The following is a 19,164-nucleotide window of genomic DNA, read 5'->3' on the forward strand; positions in this document are numbered from 1 at the left end:
CGCTGTGTGTGACAGCGAGACAGCAACAACTAAATGTGCAGGCAGCAGGAGCCGGCTTCTGCGGAGGCTGGTAACCAATGTAAACATCGGGTAACCAAGAAGCCCTGTCCTTGGTTACCCGATATTTACCTTTGTTACCAGCCTCCCCCGCTCTCACTGTCAGTGCCGGCTCCTGCTCTGTGCACATGTAGCTGCAGGACACATCGGGTTAATTAACCCGATGTGTGCTGTAACTAGGAGAGCAAGGAGCCAGCGCTAAGCGGTGTGCGCTGCTCCCTGCTCTGTGCACATGTTGCTGCAGCACACATCGGGTAATTAACCCCATGTGTGCTGTACTAGGAGAGCAGGGAGCCAGTGCTCAGTGTGCGCTGCTCCCTGCTCTCTGCACGTGTAGCTGCGTGAGCTGGTAACCAAGGTAAATATCGGGTTGGTTTCCCGATATTTACCTTAGTTACCAAGCGCAGCATCTTCCACGCGGCGCTGGGGGCTGGTCACTGGTTGCTGGTGAGCTCACCAGCAACTCGTGTAGCCACGCTCCAGCGATCCCTGCCAGGTCAGGTTGCTGGTAGGATCACTGGAGCGTCGCAGTGTGACATCTCACCAGCAACCTCCTAGCAACTTACCAGCGATCCCTATCGTTGTTGGGATCGCTGGTAAGTTGCTTAGTGTGACTGGACCTTTAGCTAAGGACTCAGATGTTATCATTGGGGAGAAATTTTTCATGGGCCCTATAGAGATCTACTGTAGATACAGGGTTAAGCCCTGACTGCATCTGACAGGTTGCTTAGTAATTAGTCTACCATGCAGATGGGAATTGTGCGTGTTGGTGTTGCACCCCGCCGCTGGGAATTGCAACTGTGGTAAGAGCACTTATAAGACTTATTTGACCTGTATATTGATAGATATATATGGTGGCAAACACCAGGGATGGCTCTGTTCTAACTAAGGGGGTATGTAGTGACCCAGAGAAGACACTACTAGAATGTCCCCTGCTGGGGTATGTGTTTTTCTATAATCTTTGCTATTATCTATACCTTCTGAAGCCTTGTTCTGAGAGTTGTAGTATTTCTAATCCACACTGACCTCTGCTGGCCTTTTTCAAAATTACCTTTGCTTTATATGCTAAATAAAAGCGAAGCAGCGGTGGAGAAAGTTCCGGGTCCTTTTCAGACAGGAAAAATGAGAACGATGTCTGTAACAGAGGACTCTAGAGGTGAAGAATGAGTTTGATGGTAGAGGTAAATGAATGCTGGAGTCAGTGGGCCTATTTCCAGTCACTTAAATCCTTAAGTGACTGTCTGGTAAGGAGAAGGAAACCCTGTGTGCAAAGGGAAAAATCCAGGCTGCCATTTATTCTAAATCACAGTAGACTCTGAAAAATAGCAAGATCCATAAAGCCCACAAACTGCTGAAAGCCAAGACAGTTATAGATGTCAAGATGCTAACATACTCTCAGAGCTTGGATGAGGACGAGTTAATCCTGCAAAGGAAAGAACTGTAATATAAGTTGTGGAAACTGTTATACAGACAGGCTTAAAGTGTGCATTGTCATCACTGTAGTTTATGTGGAGTAAAAGTTCCCTCTCTGTTCATGAAACCTCCAGTGTCTGTTTCTTGTGGGACTGCATTCACCCTGGCTACTACTACTACTTAATGCCATATGATCTGGGTGTTTGCGCATGCCAGGAACCACATGAAAGTCAAACTAGACCTTGGAGCTCAGCCATTACACATAGCTGGTCTACAGCCCCTGCGACCACCTACGTACCTTCCCCTACTACCGTATTCCCTTTTACATTTGCCTATGAACCTGTTGATTGCTGGAGCCGTCGGAGGCACAGTGACAGAATCATGCTCAGAGTTCTGATGCCCCGCATTCCTGCTGGAGGTTACAGCAGGTGTATGGTTGGGTCTACCTGGCACAGCAGGAGGTCATTGTTTGACCTTCGGGTACCATGATAACCATCAGCGCCCAGTGATTTTCTCACGGGTGTGCCAATAGGGGTGAGGAGAGAGGGAGCTAATTCTCTCCCACAACCTTCTAAATGGAGTTTTAATCTGGAGCAGTTAAATCAGCCAAGCGTAGCATGCTCAGTTTCTGGCTGTAACTGCAGGCCATCAACCGCCAGCTCAGCCTGCAGTGATTGTGCAGGAAATTGCTGATATTTCAGCACCTCCCACCGATCACATGCTGTGATCGGTCAGTCAGAGTGACTGAATGATTTCAGCAATCAGAGAGTGGGGGCTCTTGTAATTGGTTCCCGAATCTCTTTTGTGCCAGTCAGCTGTCAGTGACTGCTGCCGCCACAGATCTATCTCTGCATTTTCATACACTAACAAGTTGAATCCATTATTTATATTTAAACATTGTTAAAACGGGAAAATCCCTGATTAAATATACATCTACTATCCCCATGTAACACAAAACAGACCTCCACACAGTGTTATAACCAATTTATGGGAAATACTACCTCAGACAGCAGGGGAGATTTTCTTCCTCTGTTCTCGAGGTAATAGATCTCAGAGAGGATTTTCTGGATACACAAAAATTGATCTCAAGTCAAAAACGTAATTAAATGCAATAGTACAAATAGTTAGGTCAAGTCAATCAAGTATCCAAATAATGATTAACTGTAGCACCCTCCGGGGTTACTTACTAGGATAGGACATTGATACCCGACTATGGTTCATTCATATCTCAAAAATATATGTTTAATATCCTTCCTGCATGGAGATAACTAAATCCACACTCCAACTCTAATGATTAAATCCACAAATGAGTGACCCGACGAGTTTCCCCTCGACATTAAACGAGGTTCATCAGGGGTTCAACAGATGATTTTACGATGTAATCACATATGTCTAATAAAAAAATAAGTCCATCCTCAGCCACTTTGCACTATCATTGCTTAATGTGAATAGCGATTTATATCTAGAGTGATTTCCTGGTTCATAGGAGATATCTTCTCATGATCTTTTTAATTCCAACTTCATATAGTCATCTGGTTCATTGTTCTCTGATAAAAAGATACGATTTTCTCCCTGTGGGATGATGATTTAACTGGCATACCTCAGTGGGAATATGGGCCTTAATCTCCAAAAGTAGTATACTCGGAAGGCTCGCTACCAATACTGGGTCAGAATAGAATCAGGAACGCTCCAAACAGAAGACTGCAAGTCCATCAGAACTGTACAGCCATCATTCTCGGCTCCTGGATCAACTTGGAGGAATATACAATAGCCCTAGTATATGGCAGCTTTGGCTTCTGATATTAGCTGTTGTTTTTTTTTTTTTGCAGTGATGGTTTATTTGTGACCTTGGGAGTGTTTCCTCGAATTCCCCTCATTATTAGTGGGTACATACAACTTTGGAGATTAAGGCCCATATTCCCACCGAGGTATGCCAGTTAGATCATCATCCCACAGGGAGAAAATCGGATCTTTTCATCAGAGAAGAATGAACCAGATGACTATATGAACTTGGAATTAAAAAGATCAAGAGAAGTTATTAATATATCTCCTATGAACCAGGAAATCACTCTGGACTATCATTGCTAAATGTGAATAGCGATTTATATCTAAAGTGGCTGAGGATGGACTTTTTATTAGACATATGTGATTACATCGTAAAATCATCTGATGAACCTCGTCTAATGTCGAGGGGAAATGCGTTGGGTTTAATCAGAGTTGAAGTGTGGATTTAGTTGTCTTCATGCAGGAAGGATATTTAAACATATTTTTGAGACATGAATGAACCTAAAAGGTCACAGAGGTCCTCTCTGAGATCTATTACCTCGAGAACAGAGGAAGAAAATCTCCCCTGTTGTCTGAGGTAGTATTTCCCATAAATTGGTTATAACACTGTGTGGAGGTCTGTTTTGTGTTACATGGGGATACTAGATGTATATTTATCAGGCATTTTCCCATTTTAAGTGTTTATCTATAAATGAAGGTGTTTTTTTTAACAATTGGTCTGTGATGCTTTAGGAGATCGCACACCCAGAATCAATACTCTGTGATTTAAGTTGAATCCATGACAGACATAGCACGTCATGAGCAGGTGTCAGTACCCTAAAGTGCTATGTCCGACATCCATCGTTAAGGGGTTAAACAAAAAAAAAAAAAAAGCTAACCAAGTACCTTATGTTTTTTAATGTTTATAGAAATATTGGAGTGCATGTATTCATTATTTCTTGGTGTACTGCCGCACAGTGTATGTATAATTTGTATATTGGCCGCACAGAAGATTTGTGCACCTGCACATTACGTTTATAATGTGTACGGGCCTTAATGTTTCTTTTTTTCAGCTGTATCAAATAATTGACACGATAGATTGTATATGTTGGGTTATTTTTATTGGGTTTTACACAAAAGCTGTATTTTTTTGTGTCAAAACAGATCTACAAAATCTTTTTTTTTTTTTTTTTACTTAGTCCCAATATGAGATGTGAATATTTTTATTTTTACAGTCACTGACACAGGTAATTAAGATCCTTCTGCTGGCAGGGTCTAAGGTTTTGTGCACACATTGCATTTTGCCATGAAGAAAAAAAAAATGCAGCATTTTACTGTCGAGCAAAGTAAATGTGATTTCTGAAATCTCATGGACATGTCTTCGATTTTCCTTCCAGATTTAAAGCAGATTCACATTGTTGCATGTAATTCTTGCAGTGGTTTTCACCCATGCTAATGAAAGACAAAAAATGCATTAAAAAAAAAAACTATAAAAAATGCATTGTTTTTATGAAGCATTTTGCCTGATGTTTTTTGATGCAGAAAGGTCTGCCACAAATACTTAAAGTGTACACATATCCTAACAGCCCACCTTACCCCAAGGCAACTATCCAGACCTGTGATCACAGGGTGCTTATAGGGTAAAAGAAGGAGCCCTCACTCTTATCTAGTTGTCGCTATTGCAATTGACCCACTCTGTTTTAAAATAGAGCGGACACAGCAGCGGTTTTACCCTTCAGGTAATGCTATACACCTTTCTCAATGTCGTAAAAAAAAAATAAAAAAATATGACCCTGAGAAATAAGGCTTATTAATGACGGTCGTTAAAAAGTGTATTGACGGTTGTTATGGGGGTAATACTGGCTGCATTTTGGAGTAATTGCTTCAGCTGCAGTGTAATTTTTCTCCTGGCATGATGTTGACCAATTTTAAGCACAAGGCATCATGCGAAAGGAAAAAAAAAATAAAACAGGCCCTGTTCTTTACAGCTGCTGTGTAGTATAGAGCAGAGCTGAGTGCGATGATAAACACATTTCTAGCCACCCCACCAATACTAACCTGAGAGGAGAGCTGCAAATGCTTACAAGGCCGGAACCACACTTGCGAGTGACTCGTGCAAGTCTCACATCGCATCACCCGGCACGGCCGCACACTCTCCGGACTGGAGCGTCTCAGCTACATAGAAATACATGCAGCCGACTCGCTCCTATTAGGAGTGTGTGAGGCCGTGTCGGGGGATGCGATGCGAGACTTGCGCGAGTCACTCACAAGTGTGACTGTGGCCTAACACTCAGCTCTGATGTATTCTTGCTCCCCCCCACACTAACTGCCTAAGGAGATCTGGAATTGTTTGCAATTCACACTCAGATCAGAGCTGAGTGTTTTTTCCCCTACACTCTACTTTTTACAGTAAAAACCTATGCGATTAAAGAAATCTGATGCACACAGACACACACATGCTTTTTTTTCCTGACAAATGGCAAAATGCTGCATTTTTGAAGACAAGAAACCAGCTTACTTTAGTGCCAAGAGTTCTGGATTTTTTGATTTAATATATAAAAAAAATAAAAAAAAAGAGCCCTGTGTGAATCTAAAAGGTGAGATTAACCATTCAGCAGAGCTGGACTATAGATCTTCTTGCTCTAGGTGAGGCATAGTCCATCACATCCTGCAGAATTCAGTTCTTCCAGAAGAAAACTAGTCTGTTAACCACAATGCTATGTTAACCACAAAGACTATATAAAGAGGCTCAAGCACAAATGATGACAGATCGAGCTTCTATTACAGCTGTTGAATAAAATAAAAATATTAAAAATTTAACTATATAAAGAATAGGTTTAAAGGGAACCTGTCACCAGATTTGGTAACTATAAGATGCGGCCACCACCAGTAGTGGGCTATTATATACAGCATTCTAACATGCTGTATATAAGAGCCCAGACCGCTGTGTAGAACATAAAAATCACTTTATAATACTTTCCTAGGAGTTTGCTCCGATGCAGATGGGTCAAATGGGTCTCTCTATTCTCTGGGACCGGCGTCTCCTCTTTTGGCCATCTTTGATCTCCTTCTTCTGAAGCCGGCGTGCATGACGCGTCCTATGTCATACACACTCGTCGGCACTGAGGTCCTGCGCAGGCGCACTTTAAAATACTGCCTTAAGCAGGGTATATCAGTGCGCGTGCGCAGGACCTCAATACTAGCCTGTGTGCCTGACGTAGGACATGTCAGGCACGCCGGCTTCAGAAGAAGGCGGCCCAAGATGGACGAAAGAGGAGGCGCCAGTCCGAGAGAACAGCACCACCCATCTGACCAGTCTGCACTGGAGTGACCACCTAGGTGGGTGAGTATTATAAAGTGTTTTTATGTTCTACACAGCAGCCTGGGCTCTTATATACAGGATTCTAACATGCTTGTATATAAGAGCCCAGTGATGGTGGCCGCAGCTAATAGGCCCCAAATCTGGTGCCAGGTTCCCTTTAAGCAGCATCTGTGCTACATTCCATAAAGGTGCATGTTATCCCGTGCTCTATGTAAATCGTTGGGTCCGGTCCGCTGGGTGTCCTTGGTTGCGGATGACACCGCAGATTTCATCCACATCCTCAGGCAAAATCTCGAGCTTGTGCAGAGACCTCATTGGTTTGCGCATGTGCACCTATGTACTCGGCTCTGTACGCAGTAGGGCGGAGCAAAGTGCGCTTGTGCAAGCCAGCAGTGTCTCTGCGCAGGTGCGAGATTTTGCCCAGCCATGTGGATGGTGCAAGAGGAGTCATCCACGTCAATCACCACAGGAGGACGGTGATCAGTGCAAAGAGTAGGGACAGGAGCCGCAACCAAGGCCGTCCATTGGACTGGACCCAATGATATACATAAAGCGAGGGGAAATATAAAAGGTATTTCTGGGGTGTACAGGGGGGAGTCAAGTTCTAACATGCAGCTTTATGGAATGCTGAACTGGTGCTGTCTAAGGTGCTAATTTTGGCTTACACCTCAAAAATATGGTGACAGGTTCACTTTAAAGACAGTTAGAAAAACAGAAATTGGAGGAAACAATTCTTTCATCTTTTAAACTTATTGCAAGTGTACTGACTGCGAATTCCCAGCATATCAGCCCACCTGATGCTTAAGGAACGCAAGTTAATGTAAAGGAATTTATGTGGCAGCAACTTGTCAAACAATTAAGGCCAGATCAACACATCTGTGGGTCACTGTCCGAGTATGGACTGTGATGCTCAGACTGGCCGGGGATCTCCTGTCTTATATTCAGGAACATCATATGCATATGTGGCTGTACAGTCTGGGTCAGCAGGCTAACTGTCTTCGTTACATCGGAGACCATGACACACACTTTATAAATCAACAAGTGTCCTTATTTCTTTAATCCGAGCTTCTTTTATTTCACGTGCACTTGGCTTGTGGGTTCCAAAGGCTCCGGCAGCAAGTTCTCGCTTTTTACTCTGGATCTTTAACATATTTTCTTCAACGGACTTTTTTACAACAAACTAAGGAGAATTTACAAGATAATGTCAGTAACATATCACTTTTGGTCTTTTAACTATAAGAAGTTAAACTACTTGTGTTATCCATAGAGCACACAGCAATGCATGGTATATGAACACTCAGATGTCATGTACTCTGTGATGGTGACGATTACCTTAGTAATTATCACTTCCTTAGTCTGTCCAAGGCGGTGACAACGATCAAAGCACTGCTCTTCAGCGGCTGGATTCCATGCCTATCAGTTTGAAGGGTACAGAATGGTCACAAGATTAGAGGCCATATTTCATCAAAAATACATGAAGATTTTTAAGATTGCTGATGTAAGGGAAATTCTGTGAAAAAGAGACTCACAAGGAGCACAGCAGTAACACAGGGATGGGGAACCTCCGGCCTGCGGAGCATGTGATGACTTTTTCTGTGGCCCCTGGGCACATTCCCGAGGACCGCAGTGCTCGGAAGGCAGCCACGCTTTTGCTGGCTGTGGGCCCTTTAAATCTCACTGCGTGATGCGAGGAAGCACACGCACCCTGGCCTGTGGGTAGATGCTAGAATGTACGGGCTCCTTCCAGATCCTGATTGCAGCCCGTACATTGTAACAGACTCACCACTGAGGACGCTAGAAGGTATGGGCTCCTTCAGGGACCTGACTGCAGCTCGTACATTTTAGGCTCAACTCTGGTCTGTGCTAGCGAGCTCAGGGCTTACCTAGTGGCCAGGGTAAGCAGCACGCTGCACTCCAGTCACAGAAGAGGTGCAGCCGATTTACCAGCCTCCCTGCTGTACATGCCTCCCGAATCTGTGCTATGTGACTCCTCCCCCCCAGTATTGTGAGTACGCAACCCATCGCTGCACCCCACCCAGTGCTGTATACCCCCTCAGTGCTGTGTGTACCCCCCTTATTCTCTCCATGCTCCCTAATGCTCTGTACCCCCCAGTGCTCTGTGCTCATCACTGTTATCTGTGCCCCCCACCCGATGCTCTCCGTGCTGCCTCCTATCCCTCGCCGTGCCGCCACGCAGCGCTCTCCGTGCCCCAGCTCCTCATGTGATGTATATGCCCAGCCCCTCCTGTGATGTACATGCCCCAGCCTCTCCTGTGACGTGTACCCTCAGTATCTCCTGTAATTTATGTGCCCCAGCGACTCCTGTGATGTGTGTGTCCCAGCATGTCCTGTGAGGTGTATGCCCCCAGTCTCTCCAGACCGAGACAAACCTAGAAAACCTGTTGTGAGAAACATGATCAATACCACCTAACATCACAGCCGCACCAAAGAGAAGCAGCTCTGGCCACCACCGTAGGAATGAGTTAATTGTTTGAACAAATATATTAGGGTAGTTTTCAAGTTGATAATTTGGTGCGGCCCCTGAAGGTCGCCAGAAAATTCCAAAAAAACGGAAAAAGGTTCCCCAGCACTGCTGTAAGAGCACCCTGAAGATGATTCTTGATAAACCTACAACAAGGATGTACCAAGATCAATGAGGAAAGCGCTTTAAAACAGAATACCATTTTTTGTTACAACTAAAGCCGACCTGTGACTCTTCCTGACGTCAGCTTTAGTACTTTCCAGAAAATAATTCTGAAGCGCATTCTCCTTTTTTAATGTGATCATGACCAGGCTTTTTTCGGACATGCCAATTTAAGAGCTCAATTTTATTCTCACTCTGTTATTCAAACAACTGTTGTGTCCTTTTTCCACCATTATTTTTCCGAAATAGCTATATTGATGTTTTACTTTCCTTTCTCGAGCATGAATATCTTTTAAGCAGTGTTGCGCGGGTCTCTCCTCAAGTTGGTTCAAAACTGATTATACAAACATTTATTTAATAAAAAAAAACAAACAAAAAAAAAAACCAAAATGACCCATGTTGCATTTTTGTGTGTGCCCACTTTTCCCAACAAGTATATACAGTTTCTAGGTTATTCCTCCCGGAAATAGCTAGTTTCACCATTCCACTTGTCAATATATGTCAATGTAAACAGCCTGAAGTTAGTGTTGATTGGACATTGTGTAGTAAAAGTTTAACCTCCAGTTTACCCCTAACATATGGCTACATTTCTAGGAAGAATATCCCAGGATCCGAATAAAACATATGTAAGAACAAATGCTCCAGAATTGTTGTTATCTTGTGATAACAGATCATCATTAACTAAAGAATATATCTGCAGTTCGAGTAATGGTGTAACAAATACTTACAATGGCCAAGAATCACCTTTGCATTGTAACTGGGAATGTCTTTGGACAAAACCAACTAAACATTATTAATTTTACACCCTGTGGTAGTGCTATGTAAATCCATGAGTAAGGGGGAGGCATCGATTACCCCTCCCTCTCATTGTGTAAGCACGCCCCTGTGGCACGAGTGTCATGATTTGCAGGAGCGACATCACCACCAGATCCTTGCAATCTCGTGCAGAGAAGTTGGGTGTATGCTCCCTGACTTCACTGGCGTGCTTTCTATGCCCAGGGCAGCAGCAAGGTCGCTGGATTTAGCCAGCTGCGAAAGAGCCGCAATAACATCACTCTTGCAAATCATGTCCTCAGCCCCACCCCCCCTAGTTATTAACTGACTTACACAGTGTGGGTATAGTAAGTTAATTTTACATTTAGAAATATCTAAGCAACATAAAAAAGGGCTTGGTATAATGTGCGGAGAGTGTACAATACAAGCTCGGTAGCGGTTAGGTTCCCTTTAATTCTGGGACTAAACACTGAAATGTTTTGCAATGCGATCTTCACACAACATTGTGTCTAATGATGATCAACAATGTCGGGTCAAGAAAGGGATGTTTGTTACAATAATATGAGTGTAGATGGATGTATTTTATGCAGAGTGCGTGTGCCCCACATCACTTTGCCTTAACATACTTCAATGCAAGACGAATGAGCTCTGGGATGCATTTTGACTTTTTTTTTTTAACACTTTAATTGTGGCCAAATTGCAGCTCTGATGTAGTCACGCACAAGCAAGGTGCAGACACACTGCACAAATTGTTTTGATTGCACAACTTGCCCAGGGCCTTCTGTGCAGGACACGTGTTGCTCTGTGGCCCCAGCCTTGGGGCCTAGTTTTGTAATACATCTTGTTTTCTATGCTTGCATTTAGATAAAGTAACAATGGATGGGTCAGGTCTTAACTAAGGATGCGTCTAGACTCCCCTCAATAGTGTAATCTCAGGAACCGCTTTAGGGCATTTCCACACTGGTCTTACATGCTGCAGATTTTACATCCAGTTCTTCCAGGCAAAAAAATGCAGAGTATTACAGAAACAACATTGCGGATGAAAGTTAAAGAAATCTCCTCCACACTTACAAACTTACAAACAAAATCCACAGTAAATTAACACGCTGTGTACGTCATATCTGCAACATCGGTCAATCTATGCTAAAGATTTACAATATACATGGCAAAGGGTGAAATGTTCAGTTCTGCAGCCAAATGTGGGCAATTGTCCATGCAGTCGTCCACTGCATTGTACTTGTTGAAATCCAGTTCACAAAAGTAGAAATAAAGACATTATCAAAAGCGTTCACATGAAGGAAAAAAATATATATATATCTATCTCCATATTTTAATTCAGCTACTTACAGGATCCATTAAAAACACCCGGGAGGCTGCTGTCAGGTTCAGACCGACTCCTCCGGCCTTCAGTGACAGCAGCATAATGGTGGGAGAGTCATCATGGGGGCTCTGGAAAGTCTGAATTGCTTCGGTTCGCTTTTTCTGTGTCATTGAGCCGTCCAAGCGTGTAAACATGAAGCCAGTTGCTCTACACACAAAATTAGGACAGTGTACAGTTACTATGACAACAGATATTACATGGATGGAAAAATCAGACTTGGCATCACGCCTGTGCTGTTATGCAAAAAGAAAAAAAAATAGGTTACATAACTGCTAAAGGGAAGAAAGACGAGGGCAGAAGGCTGAGATATGACTGGATTTATACATCCTCCGTAAACTTGTGACCCCCTGCCCAGCTGTACACGGTACAATATGCCTGTATTCATGCAAATCACAAGCAATAAGCAAGTTTACAGCGCACCGATCTAGACACGATCACCTATCCTCTGCACGGGGCAGAACCTCTTCCTACCTGACCACATATTTCCATTACTTAGTACAGCCATTGAGCGACAGAAAACATGCAAGTTTATGATACCAAAGAACATCTACTTCTGGCAGGGTGCTATGCTGGCTACTACCACCACATGCAGACCAGATAGATACTCTAGTGCTCTAGCGAGGACCTGACTCCAAAATGTCAATGTAAGAGTTGAGACTGCAAACAGAATGTATCATGCTAAAAGCTGTCAACCTTAAATCACCATCAGTTTGTCCCATAATTAAGGGGTTGTCCCATCATTGTCTGCAGGAGCACACCGTTCCCTAGACTCCTGCTTACTGGGATGGAAGGGGGAGCAGTCTGTTCCTGCTTCACTGACATTTCAGACCAGCAGCAGTATTACATCTCTGGCCCAAACTGCGTGATCCTGAGGAGACTATACAAAGCAGCTTTGCTTGTACTGAGGCTGATCGAATCGGCAGCTAACATTGCGCTCCTGTGATCTGGCCAGATTTAGAACAGTGCTTACATGAAGAATAATTGGAAAGAGCTTGTAAGCACTACATGTTCCACCACCACTGCTCGACTACTGCACTGGCTGGGAATCTAGGCACAGAGCTGTAAACAGTAATTGAAAAGATCAAGGACAGAAATTTTAACAAGCATATTGCACTTTGCAATTTTACCCATATTAAAATATGAGAAAACTAAAAAGTTTGTGTTAGAAAGGGGAACACTAGCTCCAGTACAGTATAGGGTTGGTATACTACAATATGTGGTTAATCCTTGGGATAGATTATTACTGCAGATCATGGGGGTTTGATGCCAGTATCTGCACCGCACAACTTTGTCTTCTGTGTAAGGGTATGTGCGCACTAGGCGTTTTTTTCACGCTGCGTTTTTATGTGCGTTTTTGTCTAAAAAAAACGCACCCGCGGCTAAAAAACGCGGCAAAAACGCATGCGTTTTTTTTCCGCGATTTGGTGCGTTTTTTGCTGCGTTTTTGCTCACTGCGTTTTTAATCAGTGCACAATGCCATTAAAGATTGTTGATGAAAAAAAAAAAAAAAAAAGGTCTGATGTCATTTCCTTCTTCAAAATGTTCATTGTATGCAGGAGAGCAGACAGCTGCAGAACTAGTGTATGCAGGAGAGCAGACAGCAGCAGCAGAACTACAAGTCTCAGCATCCTCCATTCACTAGTGTATGCAGGAGAGCAGACAGCAGCTGCAGAACTACAAGTCTCAGCATCCTCCATTCACTAGTGTATGGAGGAGAGCAGACAGCAGCTGCAGAACTACAAGTCTCAGCATCCTCCATTCACTAGTGTATGCAGGAGAGCAGACAGCAGCTGCAGAACTACAAGTCTCAGCATCCTCCATTCACTAGTGTATGCAGGAGAGCAGACAGCAGCTGCAGAACTACAAGTCTCAGCATCCTCCATTCACTAGTGTATGGAGGAGAGCAGACAGCAGCTGCAGAACTACAAGTCTCAGCATCCTCCATTCACTAGTGTATGCAGGAGAGCAGACAGCAGCTGCAGAACTACAAGGCTCAGCATCCTCCATCCAGGACTGTATGCAGTTTTTTGCCCAAAAAGAAAAAAAAAATGACATGGGCTTCGCCATATTTTTGTATGCTAGCCGGGTACAGCAGGCAGGTACGGGCTGCCCCCAACCCCCAGCTGCCTATTTGTACCCGGCTGGGAACCAAAAATATAGAGAAGCCCTTTTTTTTAATTATTTCATGAAATAATTAAAAAAAAAAAATGACGTGGGCTTCGCCTAATTTTTGAGTCCAGCCGGGTACAACTAGGCAGCTGGGGATTGGAATCCACAGTGCAGGGTACCCATGCTTTCTGGGCACCCCCACTGCGAATTGCAGTCCGCAGCCACCCCAGAAAATGGCGCTTTCATAGAAGCGCCATCTTCTGGCGCTGTATCCAACTCTTCCAGCTGCCCTGAAGCCGGGTGGCTAGCTAGGTAATAATGGAGTTAGGGCTAGCTGTATATTATCAGCTAGCCCTAAGCCCGAAATTCATGGTGTCACGCCAATATTAGACATGGCCACCATGAATTTCTAGTAATGATAAAAAAAAAAAACACAACACAGAGAAAAATATTTTTATTAGAAATAAAACACAACACAATTAGTGACTCCATCTTTATTGAAATAAACCCCCCTCCGCAGTAATCCTGGGTCAGGGTCCCGCGCCGTCCAATCCGGATCCAATATCATCTGATCGGTTTGCTGGAAGGCAAAGCGATCAGATGATGTGTCAGGATCAAGTGCCTGAATCCCATCACACATCAGCTGATTGTATAAAAGCCGATTATACAATCAGCTGATGCATCAGTAGAAAAAAAAAAAAAATACATACTCACTTATGTGCTGTGGTGATTACCGGCAGCTCCTGGAGCGATCGATTGGACAGGAGTCTGATCCTATACGATCGCTGCCGGAAATCAGCTGATGAAGTCCCCTGACGGCAGGATCAGCTGATAGCCGGCCGGGCGCGAAAAAGCCGGCGAGACTACGATCAGCTGATGCGTCAGGTGACTGCATCAGGTGATCCACAGCCAGGTCCTGCAAGCAAGGTCCTGCCCCGGGGAGACTGCACACAGCCAGAGCGGCGGGACCGGGAGGAGATGGGAGCGGGCATGGCACCGGGACCCTGCGGACAGGTGAGTATATATGACATTTTTTTTTTCTACTGTTCACTTTGTTTTTCGCCGCTGCCTCCACCTCCCGCCCAGACATGGCGCCGCACGGAGCTGACATGGCACCGGACGGGAGGTGGACGCAGCGGTGACGGTACCGGGAGGATTCATGCTTCTGTGTTTACCAACAGAAGGAATCCTCTTCCTGTACACGTCACTGTAGTACCCACCCCTTGCGTTTATAGCTGCGTTTTTAGTTATAGAAACGCGGCTATATGCGTTATTCATTGCGTTTTTAACATCTCATTGAATTCAATGAGTGAAAAACGCAGTGGAAAACGCAGAAATAATTGACATGCTGCGTTTTTGTGGTCACCACAAAAACGCAGCTAAAAAAAAACGCTGTGTGAGGACAGCACTTCTGAAAACCCATTGACATTGCTGGGGAAGCAATGTCACTGCGTTTTCAGCACAAAAACGCGGTAAAAAACGCCGCTAAAAACGCGGCAAAAACGCCTAGTGCGCACAAGGCCTAAGAGTATCTAAGCAAATATCTATCAATCGATACTCTTGTTAGATTGATAGTTCTATTATAAATAAAGTCATATTTGTTTTGTATACACACACACACACACACACACACACACACACACACACACACAAAACTAAAGAGGTCTGCTCAGTTCCTTCTGCTATGTGACAGGCTCTCTCTTAAGGCCGCTTTACACGCTACGACACCGCTAAAGCGATGTCGTTGGGGGTCACGAAATTTGTGACGCACATCCGGCCGTGTTAGCGATATCGTTGCGTGTGACACCTATGAGCGATTTTGAATCGTCGCAAAAACGTGCAAAAATCGCTAAACGGTGACATGCCCCCTACTCCCAATTATCGTTGCTGCTGCAGGTACGATGTTGTTAGTCGTTCCTGCGGCAGCACACATCGCTATGTGTGACACCGCAGGAACGAGGAACCTCACCTTACCTGCGGCCGCCCGCAATGAGGAAGGAAGGAGATGGGCGGGATGTTCATCCCGCTCATCTCCGCCCCTCCGCTTTGATTGGGTAGCCGCTTAGTGACGTTTAACGCACCTCCCCCTTACAAAGGAGGCGGTTCGCCGGTCACAGCGACGTCGCTAGGCAGGTAAGTAGTGTGACGGGTCCGCGCGATTTTGTGCGCCACAGGCAGCAATTCGCCCGTGATGCACAAACGATGGGGGCGGGTACGCACGCTAGCGATCTCGCTAGCGAGATCGCAGCATGTAAAGCGGCCTTAACTCTAGGTCCATGTCTCTGACCACTCTAAACTTGTACTAAGTCAACGAATACAAAGGGGCCGTTGCATCAATAATGGCATGGCATCTGCCCAAGTTGCGCCAGTCTTGATGGGCATACAAGAGGCGTTAAAGTGGCATGCGTCGTCAAGAGCTGTGCCAGAAGCCTGGAAAAGCATTTCTGGTGTCTAAAATGCTGGCAGTGTTGAAAAATTAAACAGGCAAGCATGGCCATGCCCTGTCCCCTCCACAGCTCCACCAATTTCCATGGAGTTGATTAAAAACTGGCCGAAAATGCTAAAAGTTGCTACATTTTTGAAAATTTAAAAAGATTTTACCCCACTTCTGTTTAAATGTTTAAAGTGAAAAAATAGGAAAGTGATAAATAATAGTAACACTTCGTTGCCTATCATTGGGTTGTGCCTACATCAAGAATACTATTGAGGCTGTCATAAACTGGTAAAAAAAATTCAAAAGCAAATTGAATTAATTGACTAGGCCAAGGATGATGCACATAGTCCCGTGTCCAAAGAAGACATTGCAAATAGAAGGACACAGGAGGCCGGAGGGAGCATTACAGTGGAGGGACAGATGAGCCATGAGGTATTTTTTTTTTACCTAAGGTTTTTTTTAAAACACTTTTTTTAAACACGAAAAAAAACGGATATTTGTGTACTCACCGTAAAATCGTTTTCTCTTAGCCATCATTGGAGGACACAGGACCATGGGTGTTATGCTGCCTATCCATAGGAGGACACTAAGTAGATGCAAAAGCATAGCTCCTCCTCTGCAGTATACACCCCCTGGCCGGGCCAGGCAAGCTCAGTTTTAGTACACAAGCAGTAGGAGAAAAAGCCAGTAAAAACTTGCCTCAACAGAGGAACATGAGAAAAAAGAGAAAAAAAAAAAAAAGTCATAACCAAATAAGGTACTGAGAGAACCAAGGCCCAACAGGGTGGGTGCTGTGTCCCCCAATGATGGCTAAGAGAAAACGATTTTACGGCGAGTACACAAAAATCCGTTTTTCTCTAATGCCTCATTGGGGGACACAGGACCATGGGACGTCCTAAAGCAGTCCATGGGTGGGAAAAATAAAAACAAGACAACACAAACACAGACAGCCTGGAGCACCTACTGAGAGAAGGTGCTCTACTGCAGTTTGCAGAACTGTCCTACCCAGATTTGCCTCAGCTGAAACCTGGGCATGGACTCTGTAATGCTTTGAAAACGTATGTAGGCTAGACCAGGTCGCAGCCTTACACACCTGTTCCACTGATGCCGAATGGCCCACGAAGCGCCAACTGCTCGCGTGGAATGAGCCCGTAGCCCACTAGGAATGGGCTTGAGTTGCAAGCGGTAGACTTCATGGATCGCAGAGCGAATCCAGCGAGCCAGAGTCGCCTTTGAAGTTGCCTGTCCCTTCTTAGGCCCCTCAGGAATGACGAACAAAGAGTCCGTTTTCCTAAAAGGGGCTGTCCTGGATATGTAATATCTGAGAGGTCTAACGAATGCAGAGACCTTTCCACCCTATGAACTGGGTGTGGACAAAAGGAAGGCAGAACAATGTCCTCGTTCAAATGAAACGGGGTAGGAACCTTTGGAAGAAAATCCGAAAGGGGGCGCAGAACCACCTTATCCTAGTGAAAAATCAGAAAATGCTAGCGGCAAAAAAGTGATGCTAGCTCCGAAACCCGTCTGATGGACGTAATTGCCACCAGGAACGTTACCTTCTAGGATAGAAAAGCAAGGGAGGATTCCTTGAGAGGTTCAAAGGGGGACCCTCTGGAGACCGTCCAGAACGAGATTGAGGTCCCATGGTTCCAGCGGCCATTTGTACGGGGGAACTAGATGGGAAACACCCTGGAGGAAGGTCTTGACCTGCGTATTTTGAGCCAGGCGGCATTGGTAGAAGATTGAGAGCGCTGAGACCTGCCCTTTAAGGGAACCGAGAACCAACCTGCAGAAAATCGAGAATTCTGGGGATAGCCAGAGGCAGAGGCTGGACGTTAGTTTCCCTGCACTATAAAAGGAAGATTTTCCACATACGGTGGTAAATGCGGGATGAAGCAGGCTTTCGGACGCTGATCATGGTGGAGATAACAAGAGCAGGATTCTCCCCGCGGTTAATACCCAGGTATCAATGGCCATGCCGTCAGCTTCAGGGCTCTGGAGTTCTGATGGGAAATGGGCCCTTGTGTCAGCAAGTCTGGGATGTCTGGAAGGCGCCACAGTACGTCTACGAGCATTTGTACTAATTCGGCGTACCAGGCGCGCCTGGGCCAGTCCGGTGCTATCAGTATCACCGGGACTCCCTCTGCTTTGATTTTCCTGATTACCCGCAGCAGCAGTGGTAGAGGTGGAAATATGTAAGGCAGGCGGAAGTGGAGCCAGGAGCAGACTAAAGCATCCGCGTCGATGGACTGCAGATCGTGTGACCTGGCTATGAACGTGGGTACCTTTGCATTAAACCTTGAGGCCATTAGATCCACGTCTGGTGTACCCCAGCGAGTGCAGATGTGTAGGAACACTTCTGGGTGGAGAGAGCACTCTGGTGGCCAGACCTTGGCGACTTAGAAAGTCTGCTGCCCAGTTCTCTACTCCCAGTATGTGTACCGCTGATATCACTGACCCTGTCGATTCGGCCCAGCTGAGGATCCTGTGGGCCTCGAGATAAGCTGCCTTGCTGCAGGTATACCCCTTGGCGATTGATGTAGGTTACAGCTGTCGCATTGTCCGATTGGACTCGAATCTGATGACCCGCTAGCAGAGGGCAGGATGCCCCGAGCGCGAGGAAGATCGCGCGGAGTTCCAGGATGTTTATGGGTAGGAAAGACTCCTGGGGCACCCAACGTCCTTGAGCAGTGTGGTGCCGGTACACTGCTCCCCAGCCTAGGAGGCTGGCGTCCGTGGTCAGGACCAGCCAGTTCACTGGGAGAAAGGATCTCCCCTTCGATAGGGATGAGGACCAAAGCCACCAGCGGAGTGCGTACCTGACTGAAGGCGTCAGGTGAAGATGTCTGTCCAGGGAGAAGGGGCTCTTGTCCCAGGCCGCTACAAGGGCTAGCTGCAGTGGGCGAAGGTGCAGTTGAGCAAAGGGTACTGTTTCCATAGCTGCCACCATCCTGCCGAGCACTTTCATGCTGAATCGAATGGAGCGAGACGGAGGACGTAGAATGCAGCGTACCGCTCGTTGAAGAGCGATCGCCTTGTCCTGAGGAAGAAGGATCAAGGCCGGGTGTCCAGGGACATGCCCAGGAAGGTGATGGATCGTGATGGGATTGGGGATGATTTGTCCAGATTCACTAGCCACCCTAAACGGGATAGGGTGTCCACAGTGATCTGTATGCTGGTTGAGCAGTCGCGGAAGGAGGGGGCCTTGATGAGGAGGTCGTCCAAGTAAGGGAGAACGACTACTCCCCTGGCGTGAAGGACGCTCA

At 45.5% G+C, this 19,164-nt stretch overlaps 1 protein-coding gene across 4 annotated transcripts in view; it reads right to left on the reverse strand.

Annotated features, from left to right (window-relative positions):
* Positions 1–4,347: 4,347 nt before the first annotated feature.
* HLTF (helicase like transcription factor) overlaps positions 4,348–19,164 on the reverse strand; it is a 274,018-nt gene continuing 259,201 nt past the window's right edge. For 2 of the 4 annotated variants that reach the window (XM_075340800.1, XM_075340798.1), the window contains exons 22-24: positions 11,322–11,502; positions 7,889–7,969; positions 6,348–7,736 (exon numbers count right to left, since the gene is read on the reverse strand). In XM_075340800.1, the coding sequence (XP_075196915.1) occupies positions 7,584–7,736; positions 7,889–7,969; positions 11,322–11,502 (415 nt within the window). In that variant the 3' untranslated portion in view covers positions 6,348–7,583. Of the gene's footprint in view, positions 4,687–6,347; positions 7,737–7,888; positions 7,970–11,321; positions 11,503–19,164 lie in introns of those variants that run through there. The other 2 variants (XR_012751708.1, XM_075340799.1) reach the window with 2 other exon arrangements.

Source organism: Anomaloglossus baeobatrachus, chromosome 3, assembly GCF_048569485.1.
Source record: "Anomaloglossus baeobatrachus isolate aAnoBae1 chromosome 3, aAnoBae1.hap1, whole genome shotgun sequence".
Taxonomy (NCBI): Eukaryota; Metazoa; Chordata; class Amphibia; order Anura; family Aromobatidae; genus Anomaloglossus; species Anomaloglossus baeobatrachus.